Source organism: Sinocyclocheilus grahami, unplaced genomic scaffold, assembly GCF_001515645.1.
Source record: "Sinocyclocheilus grahami isolate Dianchi unplaced genomic scaffold, SAMN03320097.WGS_v1.1 scaffold83.1, whole genome shotgun sequence".
In the NCBI taxonomy this organism is placed as follows: Eukaryota; Metazoa; Chordata; class Actinopteri; order Cypriniformes; family Cyprinidae; genus Sinocyclocheilus; species Sinocyclocheilus grahami.
Window position 1 is genome coordinate 1287554 of NW_015505262.1, and position 19483 is coordinate 1307036.

General features: G+C 37.1%; 1 protein-coding gene across 2 annotated transcripts in view; it reads right to left on the reverse strand.

Annotated features, from left to right (window-relative positions):
• The window catches only part of LOC107586529 (peroxisomal membrane protein PEX14-like), a 72735-nt gene that overhangs the window by 21987 nt on the left and 31265 nt on the right, over positions 1 to 19483 (reverse strand). For both annotated transcript variants that reach the window (XM_016273938.1, XM_016273937.1), the window contains exons 3-5: positions 15799 to 15883; positions 3790 to 3909; positions 328 to 413 (exon numbers count right to left, since the gene is read on the reverse strand). In XM_016273938.1, coding sequence (XP_016129424.1) covers positions 328 to 413; positions 3790 to 3909; positions 15799 to 15883 — 291 coding nt within the window. The remainder of the gene's footprint in view (positions 1 to 327; positions 414 to 3789; positions 3910 to 15798; positions 15884 to 19483) is intronic.

Below are 19483 nucleotides of genomic sequence, written 5' to 3' on the forward strand. Positions count from 1 at the left end.
TTAATGTCACTGAGAAACAGGGTCTCTCCCTTACTCGACGGGGCCTGAGGGCCCACGCACCCATCCGTGCCCACGTACAAAACCGTGTTGTGATAGTACTGGAAAGCAGCAAGAGTACTGTATCTGGGTTTTTCCGAAAAGGGAAAAGAAAGAAAGATCTAGGGGTTGAGTTGAGCTCATTCCGATGACGTTACACTGTAACCACAGTGATTTACATCATCAATGTAAAAAACACATACAAAAGTAAAAATGCTGGGAAAAGCTTGAGTTCTCAGAATAATAAACACATTTAGAGAAATAGGCTTTTGGTGGCACTTAGATACGCACCCGGTAGAGATGATAGAAGCCAAAGGCCATTCCTGCCAGGATGACAGCCAGGGCACTGTAGTCTCTCCATCTGTAACCTGGGGGACCTGCAAAGATACACACACAATTTAATTTGACATGAATGAAACAAAACTGCGGTGTACAGAAATGCAGTATATCCAATGGCCTAAATCTGAAAAACAAGCAGAATATTTGTGCAATTTGCTAATAAAATCATTCTTGAATGCATTTTTGCTTAAGATGGTGCCGGTGACCCAGATCATTTCTGTTAATCAGTATAAAGTGTCCATTTTAATGAATTAATTCAAAACACTGATTCAGTGATTTGTTTGAATCATCACTCAAATTTTTCCACAAAAGACCCCTCATACTTTTTCATATGTTAAAAAAAGCTTAAGCAAAAATGTAATATATGTAGGAATTTTATGCTCTGCACGAGCTTGGTCAAAATGGCTGATTAAAAAAAATTATCATGAGTGGAAAAAATTATCTAAATGCATATTAAAAATAGAAAAATATAGCAACATTTCTTTTATAAAAATATTTATATTAAATATTTTATCATATTACCAATCTAAATTTCCACAAAACAAAAAATAGAAACCACTGACTGTAAACATTTGATTAGACTTGTGACTGCACCACGCACTGCCTGCACTTCTACCCTTCACAGCTTTTTTTGTTTACGTCAAACTACTGTTGAAAAACTGTTGGGGAAAAAAAAGTAGTGTCTACAATGACTAAAGTTTATAGTCTAAATACGTCTATATGAATTGGTGCTCTTGTTCCTAGAAGGAAAGGGGAAAGAAAAAAATACGAATTCTGATTACACGTGGCTGTGGAAGTGTAAACTAGATCTGAACTTTTAGATTAAGTACCACATTACTGTAAAACAGAAATTTCATCAGCTATGACGCAGTATAACGGAAACTCCCGCTTACAGTATTTGAGGGGAAAAGCACTTTGTTAAGGGTAATTGTGATCTTGAAGAAATGAAAATGAGAATTGTTTAAAAAAAAATCACTCGTACGGTTTCTGCTCAGACCTTGCACAAGTGCTCACTAGTGGTGAGATGAGGTGTGAATGTCGCATAAGAACAACGAGTACTATCAGGAAATGAAAGCCCACATCAAAGATCCCTCCTCACCCCTCACACTCATTCTCAGAGAGAGACAGTTGACCTGGCAGAAGGCAAAAAAAAAGAAGCAAAGTAGTACAGTGCAGATTAAAAAAACAAAGAAAATGAAAATGCTTTTCTTTGGGAGCGAGACCTGACAGAATGCTCTGCTTTAAAGGAATTTAACATGCATCAACATTTGGAGCAACATGATGATGAAAAATCAAATGCTGAACCACTTAAATATCATGAAAAGAACCATTAGGAATTAGGGAAAAACTCAACTCAGCCGTTTCAATTCATGCTGAGGCAATGTGGCAAGGCTCAGCCAACAGAAAGGAGAGAGAAATTATCATGCAAATGTTTAACGGCACACCAAACAGAGAAGTAATTAAAGCAAGCCTGGCTCTGGCAGGTCAACATGTCAGATACAAAATGCTCCATTTTGTAACATAGCGTGGTCTGCGGAACAGGTGTGTTACTGTAATTTGTTTGAATCTGCTCTACTGAATACAAATAGACAGGTTCTCTAATAGACTAGCAAAGCAGTAGTAGTTTTTCATTTTTTTTTACGTAACTGAACAAGCAGTTTTTATCTGAGTAATTACATTAGAGGTCTATTAGGGAGACCCAAATAAAATATGGCACTGATTCTTGAGAATGTCCCACAATTTTACCTGCCATTAATTTTTATAATAGCACATTTTACACTGGATCACTAAACTTTTATTTACACAAATGTATCATTTTATTTTCTCTTTTAATAAATTATCTGATACTACTCCTACACCATGTGACCATGTTTAAAGTCTTGATTAAAATAAAGCAGACATAGTAGAAAATAAAGTTTATATATAATTTCAAATATAAAGTAACTGTGCAAATATTTTTGTCGCAGTCATTACTCTTTAACACAAATTGTAAGGAAATAATTTGGCAGTTTTAGATGATTTTCTTCATTTTAAGAAGTCATATAGAAGAGAACAGATTACTCCAAAAATAATTCTGAGGTAAATTTACTTTTATTTCTACACTTTTAACCTTTCTTCTCCTAGGAAATACCCAAGAATCAGTGCCTTGTCACTGAAGACTGAAGCTTAGTTCTGCTGAATGAAGGTGACATTCTACACCAGAAAGTACATCAAAAACTTCCATTTAAAGAACTTCTGACAACATCACTTTTTGTATCAATGGTAAACACCATTAACTGAAGTGTCCTTGCGGGAGCATGGCGTGCAGGACACGCATGATGGCAGTCCGGGCGATTTCAGAGTCCTTGAGCTTAGCCGGCGGCCGTGACCGATCTCCTACTTCAACTTGAGGTCCAAACGGAGGTCCTTCTTCCACATGGGTAGCCCCTCCACCTCCACTTTCCACTCCTGCTTTTTATTTGGTCACTTAAGGTGTGAGCATGGCCTCCATTCCCCTTTTTTCCAATCTCTGTTCAAATATATTGGGTTCAGAAAAGGCCCTACTGTCCTTCTGCCGCTTGAAAATAGAGATCAGAGTATCCATTACTCCGACAGAGATGGATGCGGGTCCAGACGCATCGTCCCCATAACAAGGACATCAAAGAGAGGGACCCCCTCTTTCCAACATGACCCCCGCAAAGATCTCCTCACTCTCCCCTCATTATGCCATTCTCTCATAGCCATTTTGATATAAAACCCCCCACTCTAGTGGGGCTGAAGCCTAACTACATGGCCATCCCATCAACATCGCTTTCATTACAAAACATGAGATGGCGGGGAGTCAAGGACAGGGTGGCAATAAATGAGGGTGGAATACATCTGGAATCATTGTCATACAGGTTAAGCATTATGCGAACTTCATTCAGGATTGGTAAATCAGCGGCCGGCCTGGAGCTCATAACCCACGGAGGTAATAAAGATACAGGCTGCAGAAAGGCCCTCGGTAGGCCAACCAACCAGAGCTTGTCATAACGGTGCGGACATCATATCTCAAGGCCGTGCCAGAATTAATTTTGTGCCTACGCAAATGGGATGCTCTACACCATTCATTTCCTTTGAAAACCACTCGTCTAAGATAATAGTTACGTTCGGACGCTTATAAAAATATCAGCATGATATTCCAAGGTATTCCACACAGTTGGCCCGTTTTGAATTGATGTACGGGTGAAGGTTTAAACAGGATTATAGGAACACAGAGGAGATTGGAGGACTCATTTAATATAGTCACGCACCATTTGGTAGAGAAAATCTACTAGACTTGACGAGTCATGTTTAAGGAGCGCATGGTCCGCAGAAACATACAGCGGGTGGGCGAGAGGAGGGGTTATAGGGTAGACCACCTATCCTAGCAAAAGCAACTGTGGTAATACTCACTGTACGGGGCCAGTGGAACAGGGTGAGCGATGTGTGCAGGTCTGGGAACGGCGACAGTCAGAGGCTCCTCCGTACTACCGGACCGCTCGATAGCCAGATCAACCTCCTCATCAGTCAGACCTACATGGAGAGAAGGTGGTATGACATTAAACACATCAACATAAGCTATTTACAAAAACATTTAAAAAAAAATCAAGTTGTACTAATTTATATATAAAGTAATTGTGCATATACAGTGCATGTGGTCAACTAATAATTCCTTAACACAAGCTGTAAAGAAATAGTTTGGTATTTTTAGAAAACCTTCCTCATTTTAAGTAGTCAAGCTAATAAATATTTGTAATAAATACTTAACATTACTTTTGAAACCTGAACAGATTGTTCCAAAATTATTTGTAACCTTTCATCTCTGAGAACTCAAGAATCAGTGCCTTGTCACTCACAAGACACAAGAAAACTCCAGAAAGTACTAGAAAAACAGTGCAATATGAGAGGAAACAGTGGTGATATTAAGTGGAACTGTGTCCTTGACTGTCCTTCGCAACCTGCAAATAGATCTAAATGTTAAAACTCTTGCTAAACTAGGTTAATAGCACTATAGGCGGCAGACATATACCAGGAGAAGCAGCTTTGGAGGTCCAAAGCTCTGAGCTCCTCTCCATTACATTCAGATCTCAAGAACAGAGCTGGTCCATTTCCTGCTGCTATATTTCCCCAGGTAGAGCTCAGCGGAACCCCAGACAGATAAAATGCATTATTTTAATTTCTTCATTGTAATGTAAATGTATTACATAATTTTGCAAATGCCAATATAATTTAATCTTCAGATCTTTTTTAATGATTTTAGTGGTGATTAAATTGCATAGAGGTCCCTGATGGAAAATGACAGGAGAGGGGAAAAAAATCTTATATTAATATTTCCTTTTGTGGGAAAAAAAAAAGCTGGTTTATTTCCAACACTGCACACAGTCATTGGTCTGCGTCTTGTCTTGATTAAGCGACTCTATGTGGGCCTAAACAGAGCGGCAATGGAGTAGACGGCAACAAGAGACCAGAGAAATACTGGGAAAAGAAAGACAGAGGCAGAAAAAGCCTGTTAGTCGAATGTACTTACTTTGACATTTAATGAAGACATAAAAGCGGGAAAACATTATAGGCAAATAAAACCCAAATGCTTTAACATCTCTATTTAGAGCCAATAGTTTAAAAAGGCTCCAGTTTCTATTAAACGGTAAGTTACACATATCAATTTAATAAATCTACTGTACCCTACAACACACATACACACTCCCTCTGACCTTTGTTTGTCCACAGTAGACTGGAGTGTGTCAAGTCTGTCATTGTGCATTTAGTCTCTCTCTCGCGCACACTTGCTCTGTTTACTGGAGATATCCCCTTGGGCATTGCGCTACTCTATTCCACATGCTTTCATATGGCACGGCTGCCTGCCAGAGAGCCAAAAGGCTGAGCTTTGCTCCAAATTGAGCTGTTTAAAGAGCAGTCAGCAAGCTGTTTTTGCGCTGTAATACACACATCATAAATGTGGCAAATGCCAGTGCCACATGTGCTTAAATAGAGCGGAGAGAGCTGGAAGCTTGGCAGAGAACAGAGTCTGAGGCTGTTCAGCCCTGTCTGCTGGGTATGAAATCACAGTCACACTTCACAGAGCCACACTAACAACACTGCAAAACAATACAGGAGCACACAAATGCAGCAGAGGTAGGGATGCATGGTTTATCGCACCGTTTTTATTGCTGCGTTTCATGGTTTTCCAGTAAAAGTTTCAATTTATAACAGTGTGAGAGTTTAATTATAGCAATTAATTGGGTAAAAATTTAACTTTTTTTTTTAAAGAAAAGTTAATGTTTAATAGAAAAATAGAAATAAATTTTTTTATGACAAAAAGATATCATGAAAAAACTAAATAGTGGGGACAGTGCAAATATAGATAGCAAAAAAAAAAAAAAAACTTGCTGTCCAGAGGCAAAAAAAAACTTTTATTTATATTATGACAAATGATATCCGTTTATGTCCATAACAAAAATAATTAGCGGCTAAAACCAAAAATTGGACTTGAGTGGCTTTTATAAAACAGAAATGACTGATCATCAAATCGGCATTTTATTTATTTATTTTTATTCTTTATTTATTTAATTATTATTTTTTTTTTTTACTGTTTAATTATTGATATGTTATTCCTCCTTCCTTGGTTGTTTGCTTTAATGATGTTCTTTTGCTTATATTTGAAATACAATAAAAAGTTGATCACAAATTTTTTTTTTAAATGGCATATTAGAATGATTTCTGAAGGATCATGTGACACTAAAGACTGGAGTAATGGCTGCTGAAAATGCAGCTTTGCCATCACATAAAAAAAATGTATAATACAATAAAATAGAAAATGGTTAAATTGTAACAAAATGTTTCTGAATTTTTATGTATTTTTTGGTCAGTCTTGGTGAGCAAAAGAGACTTCTTTCAAATACCACCTCATAAAAAATCAGCTCTAAATCATACAAAATTTCCTCATTCACAGCAGCAAAACGTTTTCATCTAGAATTTATGACACAGATCTCTGTACATATAACTATATTCTCTCTTACTTGTCAAGAATGATATTAACAAAATTTATACCGTCACAATTTTCATTAAAATGCCCATGTAGCCGTTTTTACCTCTCTTGCAGGAATCTCTAGGTTTAGGTCAAAGTTAAAAGGAGGGCAGATTCTGTCGGGGTTGACATGGCCCTGAAAAATGTTGAATAATTGAAGGCAAATATTGGTCAACCTGTCTTGCATGGCATTCAAAGTGCCAGGAAGCAGCCATGGCCATGTGCTGAGCTGGTGCAGTCAGCCTGTACTGTCCAATAAGCAATAATGTGTCCCTGGACTCCCTATTCATCTGACCACACCAGACTGCATGGTGGCAGACTATTGAATGAGACTTGAAGGCCCCCCTCTCATTTCCTCCCACTCACCTTGCCGTAAAGACGCTCTCAGGAAGTTCACGTTTTTCGTGAGTTCACCTCAGAACGAGTGGGACATTTTCTAAGGACATAATGAACAAATATGTACATATTTGTAACATCATTTGAATTCTTAAATAGCACCCCCCGAGCAATTTCAAAGGGGTCCGGCGTGCATCCGAATAAGATGCATGCAAATTCATTAACGCGTTTGCTTTTCTTTCGGGTTTTCGGACTCACTCAGCTGTTTTGTCTCCTCTGATGCCTTTATTACAAAGAAAATGGGACGCCAAATGAAAGACCTTTGAGATCCAATTTAAAAGAAGGACAACAAGAGTGAATTTTACATATAAAAGGAAAAGGACACAAAAAGGAAACACAAAATTTATTACAGTTTCCAAAACCTGTGGAATGACCCCTCGGACCTCCATTTCAGATCGACCTGCCGGTAGATTACATTTTTTTTTGCCATAAATTACATCTAATGATGACACCATAAAAAAAGAACAATAATGGAAAGCTATTCTGTATTTCATTATACTGTATTATTTGGTGCACCTGATACACGCAGAGCCTGTTTATGAGTCACCATATTAGCAGATGCTCAGTCGAAGCATTTGCTTTGACCTTGCCATTCTCATTGGGGCATGAAATTACGGTGGTGGCACTGCGATATTACAGCTATAAATACTGTAAACTGCATATCTGGGCTACGTTTTCTATTGTCTATCAACATAAACCTGATCAGTATTTATTTAAAGGAAAACCCATTGCTCGCTGTATTATTTATGGCTCTATTTTCTGGGCTCTTATTTTCAGGATGTGTTTTTTTCCACCCTTTTTTCAAAGAGTGATGAGGCGACTCATCCAGCCATAAAGTGCAGTTCTCCAATTTTGCCACTTGTGAACTTCATAGGGTACGAACAAGCTCACAGGGACAATTATAAAATTGCTTACTGAACGGCTGCTCTTTTTCAGCAGACCAACAAGGCTTGAACAAAATCGCTTGGTGAATATTACTTCTTATAATAATACCAGATTGAACAAGAAGAAAAATACTTAAGGTCGTAAAGATGGAGGTCACTGAGAGCGTTTCTGTGAGACTTCATATGTCAAGTCCATGTCCCACACGATTGCATGCCTTAAATAATGACCGCTCTCATAGCGTATTCATTTATGTATTAAAAAAAAGGAGGACTCTGGTCATTTTCCTGCTTTATCTCCTTCTCCTGATGACAAAGTGAAAAGCAGCTGGCCTAGGTGGTGCCGTGGAGTAATTTATAACCACATCAATCCCTTTGTCTTCTATGCAGGCCTTGGTCATTGCCATTCCTGTCCAAGAGGTGAGTCGCATCACCTTACTTGCAAACTCTTTCCTATTAATATCAGGGATGATGAACCATTTCTTTACCTTCATGACGTGAGCGGTATTACACCTGCAATGCACCAGTGTAACTCATGGCCCTTTAAGCATAATGAAATGACTACAGGAAGAACACTAGTGAGGTCAAAGATCAGGGCACTGAACTCAGCAGCTTGTGTCGGGCATTCACATTCAGGCTTACTGGAAGCTGCTGGGTGAAGTTGAGCTGGGCTGGGGGAAAAAAAACAAAAGGAATCGATTTTTCGATTCATCGTTTTTTATAATGTGGTCGAAAAGCCACGAATCGATAATGTATTTATTTATGCAAATGTTTAACACAAGATCTGATTAACGTGAATCTTATCGTTAGTCTTCTCCACTAGTTGTCACCCTCTTATTTACCTTGTGCGATGTTACAACGGAAAGCCTGTCATTCATTCAGTGCTTAACATGGTGGAGATACCAAGCAATATGCGTGATTTGCAATGCAGAGGTGAAATGCTGTAGCAATACTACAAATTTGTCAAAGCATTTGACATTGCGCATAGGCTGCTATGATTTCCGCAATTAATGAATCAATAGAGCAGACGCGCGGTTTTGTTTACTACATACATAGGCCTACTGAAACGCGTGTGCCGCTCGTAGTGTTTTCAGCCTCTGCCGTCTCACTATATGACAATATGAACACACAAACATCATCTCCAGCTGCTCTGAAAGTCACTTCATTAGTATTTTACCGTTTAATTTGAGAAAAACTACCTTCACATCATATACACAGCAGCTGCCAGTTCTAACCCGTCAAAATAAAAGTTTGGTGTAACTTGAAGAAACTGTGACAGAAATATATTATTATTGTGCAGTAGAATTTAAGACTCAATGTAAGAACACTGCTTCTACTACTACGAATACATATTATTCAAATGTATTTTAAAGGAATAAATCACACACTTCTTTTTAACAAAAAATTAAAAGGATTTGATTTTCATTTGATTAAAGGATAAATTAAAATAATGTTTTATGGCTTTATTTGATTACCAGAAAAAAAAAATTTGAAAATCAAATCAAATCAAGAATCGAATCGAATCAAGAGCTTGTGAATCAGAATTGAATCGAGTCGGGACATCTGAACCGATACACAGCCTTATTTGTGACGGGACTAGTAGACAAGGGAAAATACATTCTCTGTTGGGAAAACTAAAGAAAAACTGTTTTATATCCCTGGTTACTCAACTTGGAGACACTAAATAAAGGACAGTAAATTCTGTTCCGCTGCCAACTAGCAGTCAGCTGAAAAATTCAGCTTGTAACTTTTAAGATAACGACGTATCAGTGGGCACACTTCATTTTTAGTGATTTCCCCTGAGTGAGAACACAATTTAATGTTGCTCATAATTAAAATATAATTTATTAGAAACAATACTCTGTTGCGAATGTATGCTTAACTACATGTTGCCATGCACACACATAATACAGTGAGGGGCCGTTCACACAAAACACATTTTTGTATTCCACTGCGCTGCTTTTCCATTGTTTTTCAATGTAAAGTTGTGATAACCAGAGACCTTTGACAATTGCGTATACGTCTTGAATCCTTTGCAAAATCTTTTAAATCATTTAAAAAATGTGGCAAGATAAAAAAGTTTAAGTTTTTAAAAAAACTTCACAAGACCTTGCATTTTTCTTTTCAAGACCTTCTCCATTTCACTGCCTCTGTCTCACGTTTTTCAACGCAAAAACGAGCTCTGTGGGAATGGCCACTAGGAAATCTTAATTCTTTTTTAATCATTGAATGAGTCAATAAACAGATTCAAAATTATAACTCATGAATTTAAGATTGATTCATCAGTGTTTTTGGATGATTCGTAAAAAAAAAAAAAACAGCTCTTAAGGGTCAACAGTTCACAAATAATTAAATTCTGAATGAAAACTAAACAATATGCATTCTGCCACGGCGCTGTGAATTTAGCAACTGTGCAGCCGAATAGTGATTCATGGTGATTCAACACTGGTGTATCAGAGGCAATGTGTTTGATAATTTTTTAAGAAATATAATAATTATATTATTATAATATTATATAAAAATAATAATAAAATAAAACATTTGTAAACATAATTTTTTTTTTTTAATTAAATTAATAACATTTTTAATACAATCTTTAATCAAAAGATAGAACTTAAAAAATAAAAATGATCATATAAAATAGCATCTGAAAACAGTCACCTGAAAACACTGTAAAGAGATTGTAGAGTGCAATCACAACAAACAAAATCCCAGCTGATCTTGATATTACTAACCCAAGACAATGTGACGTAGATAGAGACAACTGCCTGAAAACAAGCAAAGAAATGCTCATTCACAGATCTTCCTCAACACCATAATTTGGCAGTGATTACATGTAGCTTCTTTAAACTACCTTTGTTAAGGACATCGCATACACTTAACACAAGCCTAGATAATAAGTACATATACACCCACATTTGGAAAGCCCAATCAAAGAGTGATGTAATGATGTGGGGTGTGTGCTGGGAGATCGGTAATTCCCAATTTACACTGTAAAATGACCTGCTTAGAAAACATTAGCGCATATCTCTGAATGTGTACCAAGACCAATCACATTCCCCTTGAAAAGAGAGGGAGACAGAAATACTGAGAGAGAAAGGGTTGGAAATCATGGAGGTATCCTTCGGCGCGGATTAGAGCATAACAGCATGTAAATAATACGTGTAGGAGAGATTGCTATGTAAAGACGCTGCAACATGTAATCAAAGTGCTTCCTATTTTCCCCTTCATCAGCTGCCCTCCACTATGGCTGCTTGCTGCAGCAATCCAATTTAACTCCCCACTCCACGAGAAGATGGTATTGTTTTATTTTATGGGGGCTTTGACATTTCTCAACGTTAATATTAAGCAAAACTGGAAAATATTTACATAGACATATGACATTAAACTGCTTTATAAATTAAGATGGATGTGTCTTTGTTTGGGGGGGAGGTGAATGACCTGAAATCTGATCTCTGATCTTTGTAATGTCCATTATGCTCATCTCATTTACTTAAATCATGACAGACAGATCAACAACATCACCTTATAGTTACCAGGAACTATATGCAAAGATTTTAATGTTGTTTGGTTAAACCTATAAAACAGAAATTACATTACAATTTTAAAAAAAGCAACACAATATGTGGCATCTTGGGAGTTTTAGGCATAAAAGCCAAAAATAAATAAATATTGCCTCATGTTTAAAAATTAAAATACTGTATGCAATTGTATGTAGTTAACAGCTTATGTAGTTATAATTTCTGAATGTCCTATAAATTAAGGCAGAAAAGTAAAAAGATAAAATAAAAAAGGTTGGTTTATTTTATTTTTTAAATATATTTTTATATTATATTTTATGTAGTTAACAGCTTTTTAAAATAAAATTTATTTAGGCAATTTGTGTGGATGGGGATTTCTGCAACAATGCTCTTTACTCATCTCACACAACAATATACCACTCTTTCCTATTTTCATCCCATCAAGTGTCTCAAGCTATAAAACCAACCAATATCAAACTAAATGCAGTTATAAAATAACAGCTTCTAGCCTATATTCCTCATACTGCTTTAGTTAGAGTAGAAGCAACTGGATGAGTCTATTTTTCACCCACAGTATTGATTGCTTTTAGTTTAAAAATGACTCATTGTAATAATGCCACTTTAATAATATTAAAGATAATGCTAAATTATATCCAGTATAATCAGAGTTAAAAGGAACACATTTCTGGTTTGGGGTTGACAAAGCGGTACTTGAGGCTTACTGATAAGAGCTGATGACGTACAGTACACAAGACAAAAAAAAAACCTTGGGAAAAACTGATGTAAAGCATTTATCAGTAGCAAAAGCTGTATTTGCATATGGAATGCAAAGAAAGTAGTGTAAGATAAAACAGAGCACAAATGAAAGTAGTTTAATGAAAAACTACAGCATAGATTACAGACAAAACTCTTAAATGCTAAACCTAATCAAGATGAGTACATCAACAATTGCTATCGAAGAATATGTTCCTGCATTTAGCAATTATTACAATGACCTTGGCTTAACCCTATCCCTAATTAATAGGTACTAGACATAAACAGTGAAAATTAAAGGTCACCTTCATAACCACTGATCCGTCATTTTGGCTAGCGTGTTTAAGGCACGCTTTAATATGAACGACGTTAATCAAATTAAACTTCCGAGCAAACTCCAGGAATGGCACGGAAAACACTGCAGGAACAACACACAGAGCAGTGTGTTAAAATTGCTTCTGTGAGCTCAGCAGGGTACTGGGAAAATGGTAAATTTCAGGAGGAATTTAATAAGGAGAAATTGGCTTAAGATTACTCAGCACTTTGCTTCTAGATTAGTCTCCCTCCTACCCTTCAAATTGCACGAGTTGCTTTCAGAGTGATACAACATTGTGACATAATTACATTGTTGAAGGTGAGGCTCAGTAGAAACGGCTCCGTGCTGACACAAGACGATTTTCCAGCACATGCAAATTTACAGATGGCTCACTTTAAAGCCTGTACTTCTCTGCCATTTGAGCGACTAGGCAAAACAAAAACCGTTTGCATGTTGACAAAAGGTTCCTGATTGCGATCCACAATTAAAACAAAAGGGTCATTGTGACTTTAATCCAAAACCCATCCTTAACAACAGACATTATGAACTGTATGTACGCACAAATCATTCCTAAATCATATTGGCTTAATTAAGCTGTCTGATTGATGGTCTGATCGCCCCATCGGGAGCGTCCATTGAGGATATTGAATAGTTGTCTATTCCAATGTTTAGCATATTTTCATAACTACGTGACAAGCGGCAATATCACAGCAAAGTCGTCCTCGGGGTGTAAGCAGCTGCGTCCCACCCGAAATTGCATGAGCGAGCAGAGGAAACGAAAGAAATTAAACTTGAAGCGTTGATGATAACTCGTCGTCTGTGGTTGTAAACAGCTTTGTGCTTTGAGTTCTATCAATAACCTCTCGGTTACAAGGTTCGGTAATTAAAAGGCTAGTGACCTGGAAATAGTGTCCTCGTTCAAGGATCTCCAAATGTCCACATGAAAAATACAACATCAAATTAGAACAGCAATAGCACAAGGCCGAGTCTTCCAGCTATAGATCTATTGATGTTCAAACACACCCTGGGGGCACATTGCCATGATAGTCCTGAGTTCACCGTGTTCCCCATTACAACCTGATGTTGCTGTTTGGAGAGGTCAAAGTCAAACTAAATATACATTATACACACATGCAAAACAGATACTTATGCACAGATATGCATGTATGAATTATAAATAGCACAAACTCACTGGGGTCCAAAAGTCTGAGAAAACAGGATCATCAGGATTTACATGAACTTGTGAAATTCATAGAGTGGCATTAAAGCAAAAGGAGGAAACATCAAATAATAATAAATTATTTTATTCCTCAAATTGTTATGCTGATAATATAAAACAAAATAATATTTTATTTATTTAGAGAGAGGGAATTATATATCTTTTTCAGGAAGCGTAATGAAACCGTTGCATTCATGTGGATTACAAGGACCCATTGAACACTACTGACTTTTAGTTGGCATGGGGGGAGGTTGACTTATCATGAAACAGTGGCACACTGGCATATTAATACTTTATGTACCAGTAGAGCCCTTTGAGAAATCCATTTGAACCTCCAAACGCACTTGCTACAAAACACAAATACGATGCATATCGCTCAAATCCTGCAAATCCCCGGAACTGGATACAATTTCACATTCATATTCAAAAGAACCACATTTCATCAGAAACATGGAGCATATTAGGCCACATAACCCAGCTGTGAATTATAAATGAAGCCGATCTACTGCTAACGAGAAGTACTGACCGAGGAAAATGCTAAAGATATTGAGACATAATAATAGGCCACTGATGTGAAAAACAGCAGCCGGCAACTATGGATTTTGTCTTCAGTTACCTACACCAGTCATGGAGCTATTAGGCTCGCTGTCCTTTACTAGCACCATAGCAGGCCAAATCCACCTGCCTTTACCATTAATTAGTCCCGACAGAGCAAATTTCATTTTAAATAAGAGCTAAAAGGAAAAAAAGTCATGTCAGATAAGCACGGCTGTGCAAAGATTTATAATTATCAATAGTGGGCAGAGACAGATGAGTTATCACGTTATAAAGGACAATGCTGACCTTGCTAAACTTAAATGCAATCAAGATAAAACTAACCTGACCTTTGTGAAGGACTATATTTTATCTTAAAAAATGATATGCATTTCAGTGCCGAAGTGATTGTCATTTTATGTGACTGATTTTAAAGTTTTAAGACCTGCTTGCAAAACACTCAAATAAGCCATAAATTGAGACAGATTACACAGTGGTTCTCGATTTCCATCACTGCCGCCCCCAAAGTGATTCACTAAAACATCACAATGTCATTTTCAGTGCCGGGTTTTGAAAAAAATCTTTCGAAAAAGATCAAAATACAGCGTACGGATTGATTTCTATCCAGCACACATTCAGGCCGGTGATCTGATCTGAAAGGGGTTTGCTTGTGATATAGGAGAGTTAGTGGTGGGTTATGCATCAAACACACATATTGATTGATACCTGAACTGCTCTGAATTTAGAGTGAATGCATATGTATGCTCACAACACGTTACTTCTCTGGTCGATAAAACTTTCCGATGCATTCCAGTGCTTTAATATTTATGATAACAGCTAAATTAAGTAAAAGCTTTAAAATGCTGGGAGGTAGCATAATTGACAATTCCATTGAAAGTGCAGGAGGGTTTGTCAATATTAATTTTCTGGATCCCAAAGAAGCGTCCCAACTGATAGGTCATTTATCCACACAGCTGGGATCAAGCTCTCGGCAGCCCGATCGACCCTTACCTGACCCTCCAGGGCATGCAACAATGGCCTCGACCTCTGACCCTTAAAAGCAAATGATCTCATCCCGTGAAAATCTTGGGCCAAAGTCCACTGGACTACATGCTGTTTCTAAAGCTGAGCTGTCTTTAAAGGGACAGTTCATCTAAAAATAAATGACAGTTGTGTCATTATTTACTCTCCCGAAACCTTTATGATGTTCTTTCTTCTGTGGAACACATCCAGCAGAATGCACAAGCTGCTCTTTACCGCACAATGAAAGTAGATGTGGTGACCATGGCTGTCAAACAACATTTTCAGTGAATACAAATTTAAATTTGTCACAAACTTATAACATGGCTTCAGTGCATGTGTAGTAAATATAGCGTATTAGTCATACTTCTTTTATGCCACTTTTTTTTGTCAATTTTGGAGCTCAACAGCATCAGTCCTCATTTACTTTTCACTGTAAATGAAAGTAAAAAGAGCAGCATGAACATTCTTCAAAGCTTCTCTGTTTGAGTTCTACAGAAGAAAGAAAATCAGTGGAGATTGGAACGATGCAAGTATGTGTAAAAGATTTTAATTTTGAGGGAAACTCGTTTTAATCTAACACTGAAAAAAGGCTTTCTTTACTAAATTGATTCCACTCATGTTTGAAATGAATAACAAAAGCATTCAGCTGGTTAAATTTAAGGTCAGAGTCTTGGAATTGAGCCATCTTCTATCCATTCTGCATGTAAAAATTTAATGTTTTACATTAGGTTCAGGAACATACTGATGATGCTCACCTTTTTTCTTCAAGAAAGCTTTTCTGGTTGCCAGGGGGCTTTGACGAACTTGCTGGTTTTGTAGAAACCTGACTGCCGTGACAATCTGCGAAGAGAGGAAAAAAAACAAAGACATCTTACATTTGCAACGTGAAATGAGCTCATCAGTATAATAGAAAGTCATCAGTAAATTAACTTCACTGCAAATGAGAGAAAGACTCAGCCTCAGATTCAGAATTATTGTACATTTCCAACTCCCCCATGGTATATCATCAGCCAACAACAGGAACTTATAAAATAGCCCTCCCCCTCCCAATAAGTATATGGAGGCCAGACCACCAAACCACTTTAGAGATAAATCTAGGAAATGAGTGAATCAGCAGTTATAAAATTATCCCATCAAGGTTTGCTGAACAAATGGGGTATGGAGTTTAATTTGCCATTATCCTCTTTAAGACAAACTCCTAGCCTTAAGTGAGCAAGGACTGAAAATCTATACTTAATGCTGAAGTGCCCATCTGTATCTAATAACGGCACAATACCTGGCTAAAAACTTCAGCGATTCTTAAAGAAGAAAATGCATTATGATCAAATCACCTAGGCTGCATGTTGTAATGACTGAGTGTTAATGCACTAGAAAATTAAATATCATCAGAACACGTGTAGTCGGAAGTGCAGCACCGCTCCCATCGATTCCATTGCGCTTTCCTTCGAGATGCACCTTGATCTGCCACTTTAGCTTGCTTCACCTAGAATTAAAAAAGGGTCTCCTCCTCCATTATAGCATGAATTTGAAGTGCGGGCTCTGAAGTGGTGCTTTTAAAGAACAGATAAACATGAAATAACATCTGGAGATAGGGGGAAACGCACACTCAAGGATAGCGCCGAGCCACCTCGTTATCGCACCTGTGGTCCCTGTGATTCAATTGTAAAAGTCATCCCTCTAATAGGTTGAAAGGTTTTGATTACTGTTCTTTTTCTTTAAGCGGCAAAAGATAAAAAGTGATTGAGAGCGCTGTCTGTGGTAATCCGTTTTAGGTAATGCATTGCATATACTAAAGACCTGTTTCAATCCAAAAGGATTGCATTTTGAAAATAGGCTGAGAAGAATGTGTAATAGTCGGGCCAGCTGTATAATTCTGCAGCGACAAATCAAGACAGAGTGAGTCAGAGACCCGGTTTTCCTTTCAAAAACACATCATATTGATTTCAGCCTAAATTTATGGGGAACAACTTTGACTTTGTTGGATGAAGGAGGAAGACGAAAAGGGGGCACTGCCGATTTAGGGAACAGCATGAGATTATGATTCCGATAATATGAATAAGCAAGCAGGCAGGCCACATTTGTCTTCAAATATATATACGACTGAGTCAGTGTCTGCAAAGAACGCGACCTTAGTCACACCTGGTTTCAGAACACATCAGAGACGTTTTACGGTAATATGATCTTTGCAAAGCTGTTACCCAATGGGTAAGGACATTTTTGGATCTCTATATTAGTGTCAGGATTTTTTTTTTACATTTACAAGAGGCAATTTTTCAAACAGTTTAATTTATTTGGTCATTTTAAAACCATTTGACATGTCATTGTTTCATGCCAATAGTTTGCAATAAATTGTAATTTATTAAAATCTCAATATGCATAATTATTTTCACCTATAAAATTAACAACACATTTATGCAATATTTTGCATTATGCAAAAACACATTGGCCTAAAATGTAAAAAAAAAAAAACAATATTGGAAAAAAAATGTTGGCCCTAAATTTTCACTTTCGGTGGTATTTTTTTTCTCATTTTTGGTGCCATTTGTGCCCCAGGAACCTATTATTTCTGACCGTGCTATATATAAGCTTACGGCATAGTAAATTTAGTCACCTGGAAACCTAATGACAAGAAAATTGTCCGCATAGTCAAACACACTAAAAACACTCCCGCTTCATAAATGAACAAGTTCAGCTCAGTTCTGGGAAGTATTCAAACATGAATCGCAAGTTAAAATTAGTATTTGAATGGATGAGGTTTTTCAGTTGTTGTAGAATGACACAATAAGTGCCTTTTACAATCCAGAAACGCTCTTTCCCCGCTCTATAAACACCACGTAAACTGCATAAACCATCAATTGCTTTATTCACTGCACAAAAACAATGTCAGGCACGTTACGTGTACAGTAAATCACATTTTACAGGAAAAGAAAATTCTCAATTGAGTCACCGCCGGTGAAAAAACAAGCGCAGATTGTAAGATTATAAAGACAAAGGGGTCAAAATCACGGCTCCTTGGCTTGAAATATGACTCTTTTTTTGTGATTGAGACTAGCTTTTATTTGAATGGAAGGGGCACGGCATTCTTGTAAACACTTCTCTAAAAGATGGGATCAAAGTGGGATAACAAATGAGGGCGATGTCCATTTATTTTTCAAGAGTGTTATGTCTGTTCTTCAGGGAGAAGAAAAGTGCTTTTCTTTGCAGATGACATGGCTGCTTTATGCAAGTTCCACCCAGACATCTCAATCAATTATAACCACATTGCACAGATTTTAGTCTTGTCTACTTATTGACGTATAGATCACCCTCGTTGTCGTAGAAGGTAGCAGCATGCGATTGTGCTTTTAAGAGGGAGAGCTGTATCACTGCATGTCAGTACAAGGCACATTTGGTTTGGCAAGCAAAATATTAACTCAAATTAAAAAGGTGGGTGCATGTTTCTTTGCTGAATACCAGTAAATACTCTTTGTTAATCAACCATTATTTTCTAGTGTTTCTTGTAAGGCTAAAATTGCTAATGCACGGAAAGTGCTCCCTGTTCTAACCGATAATCTTTACAAATGAGATGAATGACCAAGTGTCAGGTGCAACCTAAAAAGTGGTGAAAACTCAATCATAGGGGCCAAGCAACATTAAGGGCCACGTCTGGAGACATGCCTGCCATGAACATGATGACTGGACAAGGTCTTGCAAATCGCGCCGTGTCGGTTATTGAGTTTGGATCGGACCGAGTTTTAACAAAGCACTTTTGCCTCACACTCGCCTTAAATTTGGAGGAGGTGGTCGTTCCCCTTAAAGTGATGATATTGATCGGGAAGGAAATATAAATGTTCTATTAGGGAAGCTAAATTTTTAGAGCTGGCCTCGCACAATTCTTTCTTCATTTTAGTCTCCTTTAAACAAGTTAAAAGTTCAATATCTGGTCTATTGTACAGGATGGATTTACTGTAGATAAATCACTACATTTTGACAGACAGTTTAGTGTTTAGTGACCCTAAAAATATCATTATAAGAATAACCAGCGAATTCTGATCAGATTATTATTATTTTTCCTATTTTAAAAGCATAAAACAACTCGCACAAAAAAAGAAAAGAAATTCAAACTGTAAAAATTGAAGAGGAAGTTTTGCTTATAAATGCTGCTATTTAACTAGCAGATATGAGAAGGAAGACTTCCTTAGCAAATTTTGTGAACAGGTCACGCAGGGAAATATACTTTTGCTCAAGGCAACACACATTCACAAAGGAACTATTAAGCCAAACACGATTAAATCAGTTGTAGATGGAGGGGGGGAAAGGTTTTATTTTAATTTAACAAAAGTGGTCGAAGATGCCAAAAGTGCCTCAAACTGTGTGTGCAAAGGTATATCTACAATATACAATCTTATAAATATTATATATATATATATATATATATATATATATATATATATATATATA